This window comes from Nylanderia fulva, unplaced genomic scaffold, assembly GCF_048542155.1.
Source record: "Nylanderia fulva isolate GAGA-0341 unplaced genomic scaffold, ASM4854215v1 Scaffold1, whole genome shotgun sequence".
In the NCBI taxonomy this organism is placed as follows: Eukaryota; Metazoa; Arthropoda; class Insecta; order Hymenoptera; family Formicidae; genus Nylanderia; species Nylanderia fulva.
The window spans coordinates 6,521,218-6,542,400 of NW_028189192.1; the positions used below are offsets into that span (position 1 = coordinate 6,521,218).

The 21,183-nt window shown below is 27.3% G+C and overlaps 2 protein-coding genes across 2 annotated transcripts in view; both read left to right on the plus strand.

Moving 5' to 3' along the window:
* The first annotated feature begins 7,707 nt into the window (after window positions 1–7,707).
* On the plus strand, window positions 7,708–11,524 carry LOC114931044 (fatty acyl-CoA reductase wat). Its single transcript, XM_029302955.2, has 8 exons — window positions 7,708–8,176; window positions 8,563–8,656; window positions 8,736–8,981; window positions 9,074–9,219; window positions 9,876–10,178; window positions 10,639–10,923; window positions 11,001–11,258; window positions 11,339–11,524. The coding sequence occupies exons 1-8, from the start codon at window positions 8,013–8,015 to the stop codon at window positions 11,433–11,435; spliced, it is 1,593 nt and encodes a 530-aa protein (XP_029158788.2). The 5' UTR covers window positions 7,708–8,012; the 3' UTR covers window positions 11,436–11,524.
* A 6,246-nt stretch (window positions 11,525–17,770) lies between these two features.
* Window positions 17,771–21,183, plus strand: part of LOC114931039 (uncharacterized) — a 289,103-nt gene continuing 285,690 nt past the window's right edge. Inside the window, exon 1 of the mRNA XM_029302951.2 lies at window positions 17,771–19,555. The gene's annotated coding sequence lies outside the window, so the exon portion shown is untranslated. The remainder of the gene's footprint in view (window positions 19,556–21,183) is intronic.

A 21,183-nucleotide genomic window follows, 5' to 3' on the forward strand; every position in this document is an offset into this window, starting at 1 on the left:
CTTACTAAACTGATAATTTATTTGCGAATGCTTTTATATACTTACATTTACGTAATAACAAACTCTGTTATACAATAAAATTGCTGCGTGAATTTATTTGAATAATTATTAAATAATTATTCATTTTAAAAGTATTTCGTTCGATTTTTCCTTTAATATTGCAACAATATTATCGTTAAATTCTCAATCAATTTATGATACGTTGAATATTGAATATTTATTATACTTAATAATATATTTATAAATAATTATAATATATACATAATATATTTATCTCTATTAATTTTATTATTATTACACTTTTGATATAATATATACATTTATTATAAAAGAAATGCATTGGTATACTAAAATTGAAAAGCGCTTTTTTCCTTTGGAATCGAAATGCAGAGACGAGACTCCTTTCCCGACTACGCATTAACTTCAATGTATAAATATATGCAGTTAATGTGGAATTTACATGCTTATTGTTAGTTCAAAGTATTCATTTAATGTGTGTCCGTATCATAAATGCTCTTCAATAAGTTTTTTTAATAAATAATGCGTGACGACTCATTAAGCAAAATGTTTACAAACTTATATAATCTTGACAAATAAATATATATATATATATATATATATGCGAAAAAAATTGTAGAAAACTTATTCATGATTTAATTTTGAAATTTAGGTCTTCTTGAAATTTATAATAATACATATTTTAACATTTTGCCATTTTGTCTTTCTCTTGTGACTGGAGATTTACGTATTTATTTTTGGTTTAAATTTTAGCGTTTCATTTAGATAACTATGTTAGCATTTGTAAACATTCCGTTTTTTTTACTTCTGCTTTTGTCAACATAAAAAATTTCTATAAAGCCATAATGTGTATTTATTTATGATGAATTTCAAATAATTATCCTTAGATTGGACCAGTATTCTTGCCGGAAAGATTAAATGGTTTAAATTATCTGGACTTTTTGCGTGATGAGTTGCCAAATTTACTTTTTCCTCCCGCTGCTATCGACGATATGCCGCTATTTCGACGTAACATCATTTTTATGCATGATGGATGTCCAGCGCACAATAATGCAGGTTACAATTATTATAAATTATTAAACATATTTGAAAACATAATTTGTTTTAATAAAAATTTTCAGGTCTCAATCAAATAACAAATTAATGTAAAGTTTAAATTTTTTTAGTACAACTTATAAAGAATTTACAGCTATTAGTATTAGTTTGCAATATGTTTTTTATATCATTAAATACTAGCTTCTGAGAGTTTCTAAACTTCTGATTTTTAATAAACACATGACGTTTTGCTATTATTTCAATATTTGTATTTTTGCAATTTTTTGTTTTAAAGAAGTTTTATTTTATACGGATAAATATTGTTTTTCGTAGATTAAAATTATGTTTGACTAATAATTGCATGCAAAAAGTGCATAAAATACCGTACATCAATGCAATAACAACAATTTTTTATTTATTCAAATATACTTTTTAATCGATTTTTATTTTGCGTAAATGATTTTTGTATTAATTCAATTTTCTAATTAAAACTTTTTATAAATATCATTAATTATTGGTTCTAAAATTGTTTTAATTAATTATTTAATTTTAATTAATTATTAATTTTATTGTTTTAACTATAACAGCACTACTTGTCCGAGAATACTTAAATAATACGTATGGAAATAATTAGATGGGTCGTGGAGCACCTTTCTGGCAATGGCCACCAAGATCACCAGATTTGAATCCTTGTGATTTTTTCTTGTGGGGTACGCAGAAAGAGAAAATTTATTTTAACCGCATAGAAACGCAGGACGAATTAGAAGAACGAATACAAAGAGCGTTTGCTACCGTACAGCTGCGGCATATAAAGAATGCCACAGAAAGCGTTGCGTACAGTGCAATCAAATGTTTGGAACCGAATGGTGACCAATACCAACATTTAATATAAAAAAAATCTCCATTGAATAAATATATTTATTCCTTTTACTTTGTCAAACCTTCATTACATTGCATATTACTTTTTATTAAATAAGAAAAATAATTGCAGCATAATTTTAATTCACCGAAGTATCTGTATATTGCGATATAATTATAATTAATCGAATTATTATTATGTCGCCACAAAATAAAATTTCGATAAGTAAAAATTATATCGCGACATAATAATAATTCCAAATTCTTATTATGTCTCAACATAATTTTCATTCACCGAATTATTTTTATGTTGTGATATTATTTTAATTTATCGAATTATTATTGTGTTGCCACAAAATAAAATTTTGATGAATTAAAATTATGTCGATACATAATAAGAATAGAGAGTTACTTTTATACCCAAACATAATTTTAGTTTATCGAACTTTTATTATGTTTCGATATAATTTTATTTTACCGAAATATCTTTATGTCGCGATATAACTTTAATTCATCGAATTATTATTATGTCGCCACATAATAAAAATTCGATAAGTTGAAATTATATTGCCATATAATAATAATTTCGAATTTTTATTTTGTCAATCATTTATTAATTGACCGATTAATTATTTGTCTTCTGCATGTACTGATAATAAGTATATATACGTACTTGATAGTAAGTATACATACTTGTTTGTTTTACTGATTGTGAGATCAATTTTTTATTTAGACATATAATTATTTTGAATAATTTTCCGTAATTACAAATTTTTAATTGTATCTCGTACGCAAAGTATTGTACATATAACAATGTAATAAAAAATTATTTATCAAGTATAATTTAAAAATAATTGAGTATTTTTCTTTAAATAAAATTAAAAAAATGATAATTAAAAAATATTTTTGTAAAATGTATGTATAGTATAAAATATGATAAACATTGACGCAGTTATGTTGTAGATATAATTATTATCCACACGTACACATATGGATATATCAAAAAAATTTACTGTAACGAAATAACTTTTGCATAAAAAATGGACAACAGATGATTATTATTTCTTAGTTGTTCCGCCTATTTTCGTATATTACACATATTTATAATAGCAACATATGTGTATGCATACATACATTTATCGATGCGTTTGAGGTGAGGAAAGGAAAAATTGTTTTTTAATAAAATTGGGAAAAGGACGTTTCGTAGTCAAAGGGCTATAATACAAAAACAGCGCTAAGTATTTTTTGTACATTACATTTTTTTTACTTTTATTTTTTAATTTAAATTAAAAATTTTTATTTAACTTTAAATTTTTTTAATTTCCTAAATTTAATTCTTTGTGCCTTATATTACCTTTTTTGAATATACGTTTAAATATATTTGAATTAAATAATTATTTAGAGATAAATAATTTATTTTATTATATATATCTATTTATCTAAATATTTTATAAAAATATATAATAACTTTACAATGTATATACATTCCAGTTTAAATTAATTACATAATTATTTATTAATAAGAATATTTGTCAGTCAGCTCTCCTATTTTTTAAAAAATTCCATCTTCATCTCGACTAAGAGCCAAACGCGATGTTATTGCGACAAATTAATATTTAGAAAATTTTTGGAAACTGAGGAATTTGAATCCTATGGTTGGGATCTCAGAAATTCCCCTTGTTCCTTCTCTTAACATCCCCTGTAAGAAAAAGACGAGAAAAATATTGGTCCGAAAGTCGGCTGAATCGGGAAACGAACCCGAGACCTTCCGCTTGCCGGGCGACTGCTCTTCCAGCTGAGCTATTCAGACACTTACAAATCAATATTTCTCTCAATGTTTATAACCCCCCACCCCCCACCAAAGCGTCGTACCTGGTCTAAACGCAACAAACATTAATAAGAATATTTGTCAGTCAGCTCTCCTATTTTTTAAAAAACTCCATCTTCATCTCGACTAAGAGCCAAACGCGATGTTATTGCGACAAATTAATATTTAGAAAATTTTTGGAAACATAATTATTTATGTTATTTAAATGTAAAGATGAATAAATATATATATATATTTTACTGAATTTATTTTGTTATTGTATATATTATAAACGTTTTAAAATAAAGCAATAATTATACATTTGTATCATTATAGGAAATTTATCTAAATATTATATATTATGTTGTCACTTACTTAGTGCAACTTTTTGATTTGACTACTTTTTGATGCTAATATTTTAACCTTTTTTCTCGTATTATCAATATGATTATTTAGCGCAATTTTTTGATTTCACTACTTTTTGATGCTAATATTTTAATTTTTTTCTAGTATTATTAACAAAAATAAAATATAATTTATAAATATAATTTTTGAGAAAATATTTTTGATAATGATTAATTTTTGCAAAGAATTATTTTGGCTATAAACATAATTTTTGAGAAGATTATATTTTTTATTATTATAAAGAACTATTTTTGCTGGCGTTATTATTATACGCGCCTAATTATACATATATGTATTTGATGCATTTGATGCATAAAATAATTAGTAGATATGTAAATATTAAATAATTTTATAAATTTTAAAAATACAATTTTTTAAATTAAAAAGATTTATTATATAAATATATAAATAACAATACTCATTCTAAGATGTGGTTCTACTTTTACTTGCAATAATGAATATTCACGCTTTGATAAAGATTTATTGTTAAAATTTATAATTTCATATAGATTATCAAAAATTTAATAACCGTTAAGTTTAATAATAATAGCAAATTATGTTTTGATACTAATCACAATCGTATTTAAAAAATATTTCAACATTATATAAAGCGTTTCGCATCTATTTTAATGGTAAAGTAAGTATTGACGCACGAATATTAATAAATTCAAAATACGTAAACCATAGCACGTCAGACATCAAGGCTAACTATGTTATTGAGAATACTTTTTCTAAATATTTTACGTATTATAACATTATATATATATATATATATATATACGTGGAATATTTATAATTATGTAAGCATTTTAAAATATATAGATTAATTATTTAATTATTAAATGATTGCTGTATCATAAAGCTTATTGTTGTGTTCAATTCAGCGAATCGATTATTTTACTGCGCGTTCTTCATCTAAATTATATTTAAATAATCTAAAACTCAAATGATAAATAAATAGATGAGATTTTGTAAAATGTTGTAAGTATTATTAAGGAAATAATTAATATCCGTAAAGATCATAAAACAATAATTTATGATTAAATAAACACTTAATTACATGAATTTATGCGAAATATGCACTTTCGGATTCTGTTGTCGATATATGTATATGTAAAAATTAATTACTCATTTATTATATAATTACAGTAAATAATTTTTTTATACTGTCGCTATCACATTAAAAAATTTGGTAAAGCACTACTAGTCTCCAGAGTTTATGGACGAATGAAAACAAGATCAAGGCACGTAAACATTAACGTACTCTCATATGTTGCGTTGCCAAGGCCGAACACAATGTTAATTTCGCTGACGAAATATTTTACACATTATAACATATACATATATATGTACATACACACACACTCACACACATACAAGATAAGCCAAAGTCGGAATGCAGTCAAATATCTCGTAAATAATGCATTTTAGAAAAGATGTTAAAAAAAGTTATATAAGATTTAAAAATATCTTATCACATTGATCTTGAGTGGCTTTGCCAAGGTCAGAACGAGATCATCTTAATTTTTTTTTAATGGAACTACTATATATTTTTTATATAAATCGATTCCTCGGAATATTCTGTAAAAAGTTATAAGGGTAGAGTAGGTAAACAATAAATAGTTTGATGAGACATTGTATGTTTTAATTTGTGACATAATCTTATATAAATTAGGAAATATATATATATATTTTTAGCTCGTAAAATATTCATTTTCCAAAGATCTTTTATTAATTTCATGTTTAAAATAATGAGATAAATCGATTATATATATGTATATATATATATATATCGACTATATATATACAGGGTGTCCCAGACCTACCGTATAACACGTTAATGGGAGATTCCTGAGGCGATTTGGAGACGATTTTTCCTCAGCGAAAATGTCGAGAAAGGTCATCATTTTTTTAATGTTCCCAATTTTTGAAATCATGTATCTTTGTAACTAATTAAATTAAAATTCTATTAAAGTAAACTTTATCTGAAATTAACTAAAAAATGTAGTTTTGTTAATAATTTATTTTTACAAGGCTTAGTTTACAAAAAAGCTTTTATTTTCAATCATTTTTAACTCAAAAATTATTGGTGCCTGGACATTTTCGCTGAGGAAAAATCGTCTCCAAATCGCCTCAGGAATCTCCCATTAACGTGTTATACGGTAGATCTGGGACACCCTGTATATATACATGTAATTGTTAGTTGCAATTACATATTTTTTCTTAAAAACAACTGTATTATATATATATATATATATATATATATATATATATATAGTATATACAAAATATCAAATTATTATAAACATTTTAAAATATAGATTGATTATTTTCTTAATGATTGATGTATCACTTATATATTTATGTTATTATTCTATTTTGCTATTTAATTATTTTATTGCGCATTCTCAATCAACATTACATTTAAATCGTTGAAATAGAAATGTATAATGATTATAGTAAATTATTCTCTCCGATACTTGTTACAATCGCCTTTCGGACTTAACAAAATATACGGAGCGCTTTGCATTACTTAACATTTTATATTATTTTAGGCTGAATATTGTCTGTATTTTCTTGTATTTTTTTAAAATTAATTTTGATAATTCGGAGAAGATCATATAAAGTTGACATTTATTTAAAAAATATAATTTACATATGTATTTTTTTGTTTGTCACAAAACTTGAATAAATTTAATTAATCTTGTAACAAATAATTAATATTATATATAAGATTAATACTTGTTTAAATTACTTGTACAAATATACTTGTATAAATTAATTATAATATTATTATTTTACATTAAAAAATTTATTATATATAATTTATTATATTTTGAAGAAATATATAATCTGTCTATTTTTATCGCACACAAGTTAAACCGGTTGGGTCAAGCGAGTTTAATTCAGTGTATAAATTTTTATTATTGCGTATCATGCTTTATTTAATATGTGTTTGTGAATCACGGTGAAAGGTATGACATGACGAAATAACATTTACGTATATATGTGCGTGCATGCGTGTACGTGTGCGTGTGTGTGCGTTGTATATGTTATTTATACATAACATATATATACACACACATATATATAAATATACATATATTTGTATATTTTATTTATTTTAATTTTATTTATTCTTTAAATTTTTATATTTTATACAGTTGCTTTTACATAAAAATTTTGGAACGTTAATTGGTATTAAAAGAAAAGTTATTATATATATATAATTAAAATAGTTTAATAATTAATTGCTAATAAAAATCTTTTATACAAAATGTACAAATATTTTCAACCATGTACTTTTAACTTAAATAAAATAAAATAATATTCTAGAATGCAAGATTCAAACCATAAGACATATGGCGTATGTACATAAGGTTTTTTTGCTTAGTCATAGTAATCATTAAAATACAACAGTCAGTGTAGTTTTCTTGGTATCCTTCTCTTAAATAAGCATTCTCTTCTCTTACATTCAGTATACATTTATTCAATGTTAAAGAATTAATGTCTCCCTTCCCCTTTTGACTTTCAATTACCTTTTTATACTCCCGCTTGTCTTATCTCACTGTCAGTAGAAACGCAATTGTCGTCGCGTTTACGACGAAACAGCCTATTATTACTTTATAAATAAATAATTTATATTTATTGATTTTTCTATATGGCTACATCTCAAGAAAAAGCGTTTTAAATATTTTTAGAAACGTTTTGAAAGAAGTATGCCTATTTATTTCAAAAATTAGAGTTGAAAAAATTATACAACTCATAATCAGTTTGTTAAGATAGTGATAAAATATAGTGCCAATTATTGAAAATTGTGAATTTTTATTCTGACTTTGTAAGAATTAGAATTATAAAAATAGATAAAGATTCTTGCTACAACAACAAGATGGCACAAAAAAAAACATACATTGAAGAAATGTTGGATATGTCGGATCGTTCAGACACTGACAATTCTAAAAGTGAAATTCCTCAATTCTTTGCGGGTTCTAATGTTCTTATAACAGGTGCTTCCGGTTTTCTTGGTATACTATTAGTAGAAAAATTATTGCGGTAAGTATATTCTTTTTTTAATATATGAAAATCTTCAGTGCAAACAATGTGTTAAATGATTTATATTGACACGTAAACTTAACATAAAATAATTCTTCGAAAGACATTTTAATTTTTCTTTAAATATATAAATAAATAACGCATTACTAGAATCACATAATTTCTATACTATAGTTAAATTATACTATATTTTGATTTTAGCAAATTAAAATTTAATTTACAAACGGATTTTTCGATATAAAATATAATTTTTTTAGCAATAAAACTAATATGTTTAATACAATATAATCGTTTTATGATAATAATTAATTAAAAATATAATTCTAATCACAATAATTTAGAGTAATTGCTAAAAATTTTATTTAAATCGATAAAATCATCCTTAGATGCTGTCCAGATATAAAGAAGATGTATGTATTAATGAGGACAAAGAAAGAAAAATCACCAGAAGAACGGTTCAAAGAGCATTTTAACAGTCCTGTAATAACAAAAATATACATATATTAAATAGAAAAGATACGTATTATGTAATTTTTTCTTTTTAATTGTGAATTTTTAGGTTTATGATAAGCTAAAGGAAGATAGGCCCAATTTTAACTCTAAAGTAATAATGATAGAAGCCGATGTAAGCAAATTAGATCTTGGATTGTCACCAGAAAATCGAAAACGTATTTTAGATACAAATATATTTTTCCACGGGGCAGCAACTGTACGATTTAACGAACCTATTCGACTCGCAGTCAATATAAACGTGAGAGGAACGAAACAATTTCTTCTTCTCGCGAAAGAAATGCTAAATTTAAAAGTATATATATACATACACAAAAATTCATTTTACTCAAGATTTATTCTTATAATTGCAAAAATGCGATTTTAATTACATAATTATTATTTAAGGCATTTATTTATGTATCTACCGCATATTCTCATTGCGTAAAGGAATTCATTGAGGAAAAGTTTTATCCTCCGCCTATTGATACGGAAAAAATGTTAACATTACTTGATATTTTGGACGATGAACAGATGGAACAATTAACGCCGGTGTAAGTGTCCTTTAAAAAAATTACAAAATTAAAAATGTTATTAACTGTTATGCAATACTCAGTAAATCTTGTATTATATTAATAAATTTTTTACGCGTAATAATGCGCGCACAAATTTTTCCATTCTTTTTTTTCTCTCTTTTTTTCTCTTATGTACTAAACTTTTGGATATATATTTAAAAATTTTAGTTATTAGTATAAAAATATTAAACTTTTTACCTAGTTTTGTTTTTTCGAAAAACTAAAAATTTGTAATGTACATTTAATTATCAAAATTTTGCTTTTATTTTTAATCTCTCTTTTTCTTTAACATTTAAGAATTTTAGAGAATTCTGAGATTTAAAATTGTATTTAACTTTATGTGTACTCAAAGTTTCTTATTGTTACATATATATAAGAACCGAGCATTTTTGACAAAATTAATGTACATTGCCTAAAGTAGTTTCAAAAGGATAATTTATTTAAAGTATGATTAAAGTAGATGTTAAGAATATTGAATATTAAGATAAAAAGTGTTGTAGAAGGAAAATTGCGATTTAGACTTCCTATTCATTCGTAACTTGTATTCGATTGATAAGAGTGCAATAAATATTTTTTATTTTTATTTTTTAATTTGTATCTTTTATTATACATTGATCGAATGAATGTGTGTGCAGATTATTAGGTAAATGGCCAAATACATACACTTATACGAAAGCAATTGCTGAAAATGCTGTGCTGCAATATGGTACTGGACTTCCGATCTGCATTGTACGTCCTTCGATTATAATATCAACGGCAAAGGAGCCAATACCAGGTTGGATTAATAATGTATACGGAGCGGCAGGTGTAGTTATGGGAGCTGCCATAGGTTTATTACGTACTTTACATTGTCCACCTGAAAATGTAGCAGAACTAGTGCCTGCGGATTACGTCATTTCTAATCTCATCGTTGCGAGTTGGGACACTGCTAAAAGAAAGTAAGCTTATATTAACAAAATTAATTTTTTTCGGGTACTTTATATTATTATATATGTACGATTAATTTACTTGATTACTTGATTATGTATGTGTGTGTGTGTGTACACACACATACATGCGTATATACAATAAAATTTGAACAGATATCGCATATTTAAAAGACTTTTTTTATTTCTATTGCTTTTTTATTATCTAGACTTTTTTTAATTTTTTGTACATATTTATGCATATTAGGGAATTCATCCTCAATAACCTTGACTTTAACATATATTGTCAAGATCATGACCCTGAGTAAAAAAGTGATTAACAATTAATTAAATATTACGATAAGAACAAATATTAAATCATTTATTGTGTAATTTTTAATATTACCGTGTAACAAAAAATAATACTAAAACAAACAATATAACTCATAATTCATTATTTATAATATATTACATTATATATTTTTTGTTATAGAAATACTTTATTAAGCATCGAAAACGCAAATCCAGAAGTACCGGCAACTGAAAGAATACCAATTTACAATTATGTGTCAATATGTCAAAATCCTATTACTTGGGAAAGATTCTTGAACTTGAATAAGATTTATGGCATGCAAGTAGTAAGCACACATGTTATATGGTATTATATGCTCGTGTTAAACAGATACAAATTCATGCATGATATCTGCGTGATATTCTTACATCTAATACCTTCTATCATAGGCGATACTCTGCTCTTTCTAATCGGTCGAAAACCTATGTAAGTATTTTATCGATTTCACCTAGGACATAATCGAAGAATTCCCGCAGAAAACTCTACAGATTTTTAATTTACAGGTTACGAGAGGCTTATAGAAAGATAAATAAATTTAACTCTGCGATATCGTACTTTTCGTCGCAACAATGGCGATTTTGCAATGAAGCTGTTATACGACTTTGGGAACGCACAAATCCAGCTGATCGCCAGATGTTTGATTTCAACATTGACAATTTAGAATGGGAATCATATCTTAAACATATGATTCCTGGTATGCGCGTATACTTAGTTAATGATCCAATGGAAACTTTAGAACAAGGACGAGCAAAATATAGAAAGTGAGTATTATTTCTGCGTGAGTTTTATTATAACTTATATTTTGCAAAACGTATGTATAATGAGTTTCCTTTTTTTCCAGATTGAAAATTGCTCATTATACATTAATAACTGTTCTCTCGATTTTACTAATATGGGGCATCCTAAGCTTAATGATTCGTATAATATCATTATTTTAATTTGTAAAACATTATTTTTTGTTAAGTTGCAGTTTAATGACAAAAATAAATTACAATTGTAAAAGGAGAATGGAATGGTTGAAATTAAATGTTTCTGTTTACGTTTTTTATGTTGACCTTACACAACATTCTTGGAGGAAAAGATTAATGTATACATATATTCCTTTTTTTTCCCTTACATGTGTAATTGCATATGCACGTGCGAGAAAACGTCCTTCATATTGTTTTTTATAAAAGTAAAAAATACAGAATTACAAAGCAGCGGATGTTTATTAAACTAAAAAAGTTTTATATGAATGTAAATTATTAATGAATTTTTAATGAATTTTTAGATAAAAGTTAAACTATTATTTTTTATTAAACATTACAATATTATACTATGTAACTGGAATAACTGTTCGCCGTACTTGATTTCATATTGCTTGCTATAATTTTATTTTTTCTATTATTTATGTGTATTTTAATATTAGCTGTTTATTTCTATCTAGCAACTTAATATGTATCTGTATAATTACAATATATTATATACAAATAAAGAGAAAAAAAAGAAAAATAAACAAATAAAAGTAAATTAATCTATTTTTATTTTAATATTTTGGTAATAATATTTCTTGGATGTATAAAAAATACTGCATATACTAAGTTATGAATGTAAAAGATACGTTAATCGATACAAACTTTACACATTGATAGCGAAATCAAAATATATTTTTATTTAACATTATATTATGCAATATTAAATTGAAACAAATATCGATTTAATGCATATTTATAACATTCTTTTGATTTCTCTTTATAATTTTCCTTATAAAAACCTGTTATTATTACTTGATCTTTTATGAAATACATGTTCATGGAATTATGATATTAAGTACCAGACTGATGTCGAATCCATTTACAGTTTTATATAATTCGCTAGAAAAGCATAAGTTAACACATTATATTACGTATATCTTGAATAATAATGAGATTTGTGGTATTTCTCCCCTTCTTTTTTTCTCAGATTCCTCTTTACAAAAAATTTGTATTTAAAGATTAACAATCAGAAACAAATATATTATATAATAATTAAATAAAAACTAATGCACCGTTTCAACTTTCTATGAAGTTTGACATTATTCAAACATCAGCCTTTATTGGTATATTTATTATTTATTTCGTAATATTTATATATAAAAATTATACTACAAGACTTATATACTACTTTTTAAATATTATATATAAAAAAGAAAATGTAATAATATAAAAAAATATATTTTAATTTTATTATACACATTGTATCATACATTAATTCGTATTACACTTGTGTGTTTTTATGTTAACATTAAAAAAATATATTCAAAATTATGATGTAAGATATAAAATATAATTTTATGAATATTATATTTCATTACATACTGTTTGATTTACACTTGTCATGATAATAATAATAACAAAATAATATCTTTGAATAAAAAATTATATTAAGAAAAGAAAATTATTTATGCAAAATAATTTTTCAAATCTAAATATTGTTAAGTTATTATCTTTTTTGTTATTAGGCTTTATTGAATGACTTCTCATTTTATTCTGGCAAAGTAATATAAAATGCAATATATCTACAATAGCATATATGTGGGATGCTAAAGGTGAGAATCTCATTGACTTCGGAAAACATTATTACCATTAATTACCAATGAATAACAATTTATGTCATAACGAATTTTTGCTATGCAAATACTATTTCTAATTTTACAATCAACAACACATTATGTCATGTTGTAATATGCACAATTAATAATACATTATGATATGATGTAATGTTAAACAACCGTTGTAAAATGCTTTGTAGAAAAATAAACATTATATAAATCATATCTGCATATAAAACAGAAAATTTCAGTAGTTTATCCTGTTTCGTTGAATCTTTTTTCCTTATTTAAAACACGCGTGTGTGTATTTTGTGTATATACTATACAAGATTGAAATTAAATAGAACATATTGAGAATATATATTTTTTTAATTATACGAAGAAACATTAATTTTGTTTTTAACAGTTAGAATAAAAAATTAAATATGCGATATGCTTAGGCAATGAGTAATAATTCACTAAGTATCAATTTAAAAAATAAAAAAAGAACCTGTTATAAAATCGTATAAAACTCTTGCATTCATATATATAACATTCTTGTTTAAATTATTGCTTCCAAAAGATATTTTTTATGACTTAGGTATTTCTATTTTTTTATTTGTTCTAATAATTGTTAATAATTAGAAATAAATAATTTTGTATGTATTGAGAAAAAATGTTTAGATATAAATAGCTTTTCTTGGAATTTTTAAATAAAAAACATTTTCCAGCAAAATAACAATTTTGTTAAATTATATTTATATTATCATTCAATTTATTATTCACAATCCGATACATATAAAGTTTAGCAAGTTGCCTTCAGAGTGCGTTATTTGTGCTATTTAGCGATACAAGGTATTGCATAATAGTACATACTGTAGTTAATAAAAGAACATGATTAATAATAGAATACACGAATGCGAGATTAAAAAGAAATATATATATATATTTATATATATAAATATATATATATACGCATATAAATAGTAAATATTGCCAAGTAACAATGTATACTATACCTGCTGCTAATAAATGACCGACCATTCGTAATTCTTAGCGACATTGATTAATATTATTACAATATTAAAAATAATTTAAATTGTAAAATTGTAAAATCTGAATAAAATCTAGTTATATTTTTTTGTATCAGAAATAAAAATTGGTCTGTAATAATAAAGATTTAGCATTGTACAAAATATAGTTATTAAGAAATTTAAAACAAGATTAGAATATTTTATGAACCATATACACTATTTTAACTTGTATGTTATTGTTATTACTATAATATAACAATTTTTTGGTGTCATCTTTTTTAATATTAATTTAAATAAAATATAATATGTTAATTAATAATACAAAAACAAGTTTGTTTCAAGTACTTGAAACATATGATCTTGTATTTTTAAGCTAATCTAATCATTAAAATAATGATACAAAATTATTTAACGATTAACAATGATTAAAATATTTATTATTTGATAAGCAGCTACATATAATGCAGATATCTGTCTTTACTAATTTGCATTTGCATGTTGCAGGAATTTATGTAGTCTTCATCAGCAGAAATAGATGGCAGCATAAGAATAAAATTAACTCTCTCTCTCTCTTTTAATTCTACAATATTCTTTGAAAAAATTTCCATAATATTATGTAATATTTTATATAATATTTTATATTTTATAAATACTTTATTATTTATTCATATTCTTATTAAATTAAGCAACCAAACATTGAGTTTTTTTCATTATACAATTATTATATATGTATTGTATAATATTTAAAAATATTATTTTTATATTTTTGTATCATATAAAAAATTCTTATCTCTTATTATATAATTCAAATTTCAAATGTAAAGAAAAATTTAATTCATGAACATGCAGACAAATAATGCATATATTTTATACTACAAATGACTGTTGTTTTTCAATTCTAATCATGGTAGTAAACAATAAATTTATGTATTCACAGTTATTTCAATATTAATAGAAGATTAACAAGAAGTAAAAGAACAATCAAAATTAAATACATATATATTAATTTTTCTCACCAATATGTCTAAAAAATGCATGCCGCGCGTGTCTATAAATGTAATAGCATGTCAATTTGAAAAAAATCTCACATTTGATAGATAAGCAGTCACGTGTGCATTTCATAAAAAAGACCTTTTAAAATTCTCACGAATTGTTATCGAGTCGTTTAGCGTTGTTTAGCATGTTACGCGAATCGCACACTTATGGTAATTTCAGCACCGATCGACACAGCTCTCGTATCATCACCCGCGAATAATAAGATTGGAATTCGCGACAATGGTGCAAAAATTCCCGCACTTATCTATTACATTCGGTCCACTCACGAATTGATGTGTCACGATTGCACATTTGCATCACTTCAGGCGATCCGCGTGCATAATGCACTTTACACAACCGCTAGTTTATGGACATTCTCACGCATCTAATGGATTCAAGCTGCGTTGCAGGAATGTTGTTCTGCAAGAAATAGATGCTGGGACTTCAATTTATAAATCAGTATACTGATTGTGAGATTTTGGGACTCTGAGGCCGCAATTCTTGAAACTTGATTCCTGCTAAACTTTTCATGTAAATTTGAATTTATTGAACTTGATTTTCGAATTCTAAATGTATATGATTTTTATAATTTACACCTGAGAAATTATTCTGATTGTGTGTATTTTAATGATTAGTTTAATGTTTAAATAATAATATCTCGAATTGAGAAACATGATACCGAAAAAAATTATCTGATGCATCTGTAAGCGAGCGAAAAAGAAATTAGATCGCGACAATTAATAATATATATATTTCTTGTGAAAGAGGACAAGAGAGAAATGGAATATGTGCATGGTGATACTTAGTCGGTCACATTTAGAGTTTCTCGATACGGCAATTATCGAAGATAGTTTCCTAAAGGATTTTTCGGATCATAAGGGAGATACAATTCGCACGTAGGCGTCTTTGTCTTCGGCTAGTAACGGCGCAGCGTCTGTTTCTCAAAGGCGTGGCCATTGATTCGTCTACATCTCGGTCACACACATCATGAAGAAAAAGAAAAGAAATGCCGGATTGATCTCACTCTAAAGTATTCGAATAGCAACACCCACATCCGCGGCCTGCGGCTATTCATCGGCAGATTCTCTGTGTCCCGCGATCGACAATTCTCTCCGTTCACGTTGCTTTGTATAATCGTCCTTATGTTCCACATCATGTATACATATAGCATACGATCACGGTAAGTTTCATTAATAATGTTCAACAGTGATTTCACCAAAAAATTCTCTGTCCTTTTTTTATCTTTATTACGACAAAGAATCGGCTATATAAGCTGTAATTTAAATTAATTCATCCCTCAGTTATGAATGTACTTTTTTTCATTAGTATTATGTAAACATGTAATTTTATATTATTCGATTTAATTCTGGTATAGTGTACTACATCATCTCTCACGCGATTTAAATAAAACAATAGAAAAGAAAACGTCATGTTACGATTAATCACGCTATCGTATCGTTTAGATTTCTCACGTGAATTGTTAACGAAAGATGGGGAATGTTGCATCAGTTATGTTCAAAGGAATTTTAATTGAAATGTTTTGGCTTCTTACAATTAGTTAACAAATTAGCACTGACTGTGAAAACTTTTATATAAAACTTTTATGAAACAGTTGCTAAAGTAAAATAAAATCATAGTGCTGTTGTTGTAAAGATGCTACAATGCGTTAAATTTTTATGAAGTAAATATAATACTTACATTTTACAAAAAATCAGATCAATTAAAATCGTTAATAGATTAATAAATAAATATCGATTTGAATGATTTGTTAAACTCTTCGTTATAATTTTCGTTTTTCTTGTTTTATAAATAAAGTTATTTTTTCAATACGTCTTTCTTTCTCCCTTTTTATTTATTTTTACATCATCGACAAAAAAACAAAAGCTTAATGCTCGACATGAATTAACATATGAGTTGCATACAGAAATTATCTTAGATTTGAATTAATATTCATATTTTTCATAATTTTGGAATATTTCGAATGTATTGTATAATTTAAGCATTTTTTATCATATCTAAAAACAGGGCAAAATGAATTAGTTTTTTCCTACATTTTAAATTTCCATTTATTCATTTAGTTTTTAATTGTATTAAATTTCATTATATTATCTTATTGTTAAACTATATAGAAATACCTATGATCAGTATTCCGTATTTTAGTATTAAATCACAAAATACAATAAATGTCATTACTGTCTGCTAATTATTGTCATTATTATTAATCAAATCAAGAAGTTTTAATTTAATTAGTGCGTGTAGATGTGCATATCCTTATCCTACAATACACGGATCAAAACACACATTATATGATAAATCAAATAGCAAAGCAATAAAAAGTTGAATTGATTCTAATTAATATTAATTAAGACGTTAAATATACATGTACAACCGAGTATATACCGATAATAAGATCAAGAGTTAATTGACTTTTTCTCTCTTACTTCTTCTCTCTCTTCTCCCTTCCCATCGTGTTCTCGAAAAGCAGTTAATTCCAATAAATATTTCTCTTAATCGATTGCCCATTCTTCTATTGCAGAGATATCATTAAGCTGATCCCCGTCACGTGGTCGGAGGCTGCGAGTGAGCGAACGAGCCGGAGTCGAGGATGGAGAACCAACCGACGATTCGAGAAGGCAGTGCACGCCCGGCTGCCGACACGAACGGATGGTGTACGTTGTCGCTCGCGCTATCACCACGTTCGCCTCGTGATTTTCCTTCCTGTCACAGTCACGCTCGTTTTTTAAGTGTGATGAGTCGCGCTTAGGTCAGAGTTTATTATAACAACGTCTCTTTTTTTTCCCATCCCTTTTCTATTCGCTCTCTTTTTTTGTCTGTCACTCCGTCCTCTTGTCGTTTTTTATTTTTTGTCTGACACGCCCTGGTCTTAAAAGAAGAGAAGAGAAGAAAGAAAGAAAGAAAGAAAGAAAGAACAAAAGCAAACTCACGTGAAAAATCTTTTGTATGACGCGTGTTATTTTCGCGCACGTAGACGAGCATCCCTGTCACGTGCGCGCGCACAGAGAGATTGTTATCCTACAATCTACTACTATATCGGCGTCGCACGTGCGCGATATACATATCGAGGAGCTGCTTCGCGGACATACGTGCATAGATTTAGCGCGTAACGTGCGCGAGCATGCGTGCGAATCTACGAAATGAGTGGAATTCCGTTTGACGGAGTCGAGCGCCGACGTAGTCGAGTTATAGCAGCGCGCGTGGCGATCAGCTGATCGCACGGAACGAAGTTGCCCGCGCGTTCGTCGGCGGCAGTCGGCCACCAGCGGCTACGTTCGCGCGTCATCGTCGCACGTCGTCGCACATCGTCGCCCGCCACCCACCCGTCGTGTCACCCCGTGCCGTTCCGTACGCGGCAGTACGGGCGCGTCGACCACGACTAGAGGACGTTTTTCGGTGCGCTGTGGTGTGTTTATATGGTCGGCTCACGCACGACACGCGCGCGTGTCCCGCCGTCATGCCGGCAGTTCGCGATAAACGTGTGTCGTCCGCGCGCGAACGATCGTCGGCGATGCGTGTCGGCCGCGACGAGATGATTCGTCGGTGATCCGGTGGCGATGTCAAGCACATCGGCGTGAACGTTGCCGCAGGAAGTAGTTTTTCCCACCCGCAGGGCGGCATCGAGAACGTCAACGGAGAAGCGGGATCGCTTACCTCCTCCGACGTGGAGACAGTGTTCGGTTGTCAATTCGAACAGCTCGTTTCCGCGACGAGCGTCGACGTCGTCGCGACGCGAGGTATGTTCGTCGCGCGATTTCCGTTTTGACTGTACATATAATCGTGCACGAGTTCGGACGGTGCTGTGCGTCGCACGGAAGCAATGTTAGCAATGTGACCCCCGAGGCTCAAAACAGTGCTGGACCAGTGTGTGTGTGTGTGTGTGTGTGAATATACATTTATCCCGTCGTGAGTATTTCTACTGCATAAATGAAACGAGTTGTCGATTTTTGCGCACGAGTTTGAGAATTTCCAAATTCGCGCCCTCTCTGCCTACCCATCTTTCCCGCCCATCCCCAACGCCGTGAAGTTGCGCCGCTGGCGTCGAGATTTCTGATGCAGTTTCGACAGTTCGCTCGGAAGCACGGGATGGCGTATGGACTTTGGCTCGTATCGGCAAGTTTTCGCAGAAATTCGAACTAAGCTGCCCCGGTGTCGTCCGGGTGCTCGACCGGGATATCGTGATTACGCACTGTTTGTGACAATCGTGTTCATTGAGCCTCGGCGCGACTTTCGCGAAGGATTAGATTCTCGAACTCGCCCGTGCGACCCAAGTGTCAGAAGTTTTCGTTTCGTTGTGTGCGTGTTGAACGGTTAACACAAAAGTGAAAAGTGGAAATCTCTGTGATAGGCGCCGCTCGGATTAAACGAAAAAGGTGCAGGGCTGGTAGCAGTGTTTCCGGGAAGCAGGTTTTTCGAGATAACTCTGGTGAGTAAAATAATGTTTATTTTTTTTCAAAGTTTAACTCCGTTTGTGTTAGACAAACCAACATGACGTACATTTCTTAATCGTGCAAGTTCTGACTGTTTACAAACATGGCGACGCGTATTTTGTTTATATATATATATATATATATATATATATATATATGTATATCAAGAGAGACGGTAGTGTCTTGCGTCAAACCAGGCGCAGTAACATGTAGGTATATATTATATATACTTTAACGCTTCGAATTCTCGGAGCAGTATACTAGCTCGAATTTCTTCCTAGCGTTATCTCACAAACGTTCAGAGTCGATTTCCGTTGTATATAGACATAAATTCCTGAGTTTAGTGTTGAGAAAAATTTTTTATAGTTCAAATTTGAAAACGCAAATAAATAATAGTGCGTTATTTTAATTTGATGAATTTAACGTAGACATTTTAGTATAAAATTTTAATTTGAGAAATATATGTTGATTATTTTATATTTTTATACATCTTTTTTTATATTTGCACTGTAATATAATATTGTGTTCTCGAATTATATATTACATTGTAAATATTGAAAACATATAAATGCAAAATAATCAACATACTTACTTGAAAACCTCAAATTAAAATTTTATGTTAAAATTTGTGTTGAATTAATTAAATTATATATATTTTATACATATTATATATATTTTATATATATGTTATATTAACTAAAGTGTATTTTGTATGTATTAATTTATATATAAATTTTATGTATATATTATATATATGATGTATGTATAATTGCGTAGTAAAAATTTTTTACACTTCTTTTTCAAGAATATTCTCACAATAATTCAATTAAGAAGAATTTACTTTTGAAATATATAAACGCATTTAAACATTTTCATATCTATAGCTATGTGCATAATTATTTTATAAATAAAATCATATCTTTACTACCTACAAAATATTTCATATATTACAATTCAAAGATATATTAAAAATAATGCAAAATAATTAATATTATTTCTGTCGCAATATATATTCTATATTCTATATTATTTAAATATACAGAGTATTCAATGTAACAGTCCGCATAATTTTCAAAACGGTTCCGATATATAAAAAAAAGTAGTGTTGGACCGAAACTAAGTTTTATAGCCGAAACCGAATTTTGGCTTTTGTTTGAGTTTTGGCCGAAATAGAAATCGAATCTTTTCTTTAAAATCAGTTTTACTCAATAATTTTCAATAAGTCATCTTGAAATTTTTAAATAATACCATCATATTTTATATATATAAATATATAAAATTGATTTACAATATTCTGCATAAAAAGAGCAGGGTGGTTAAAAAGTGAATAGTTTATGAGATAGTTTACCATCTTATCCTCATAATTTTTTATGCAGAATATTGTGAGGAATCGATTTATATATAAAAATATGATTTTATTTTAAAAATTTAAGGAAACATTGATAGTTTTATTAAAAAAAAGAAGCAAAATTCAAATTGTTTTTATTGCATGTAATAGCTTGCATAAAACGGACTAATTTTTACTATATAAATTTTTTTCAACTGTCGGAAAAATCATGCGAATTATTACACTGAATATCCTATATATATTCACATGTACAAAAATAATAATTATAACTCTTCT

What these genes read in the sequence shown, in the direction of transcription:
- LOC114931044 (XM_029302955.2), top strand. Translation starts at nt 8,013, where the DNA reads ATGGCACAAAAAAAAACATACATTGAAGAAATGTTGGATATGTCGGAT. An exon ending in TTAGTAGAAAAATTATTGCG is followed by an intron (nt 8,177 to 8,562) that starts GTAAGTATATTC and finishes AATCATCCTTAG; the next exon opens with ATGCTGTCCAGATATAAAGA. An exon ending in TGGGACACTGCTAAAAGAAA is followed by an intron (nt 10,179 to 10,638) that starts GTAAGCTTATAT and finishes TTTTTGTTATAG; the next exon opens with AAATACTTTATTAAGCATCG.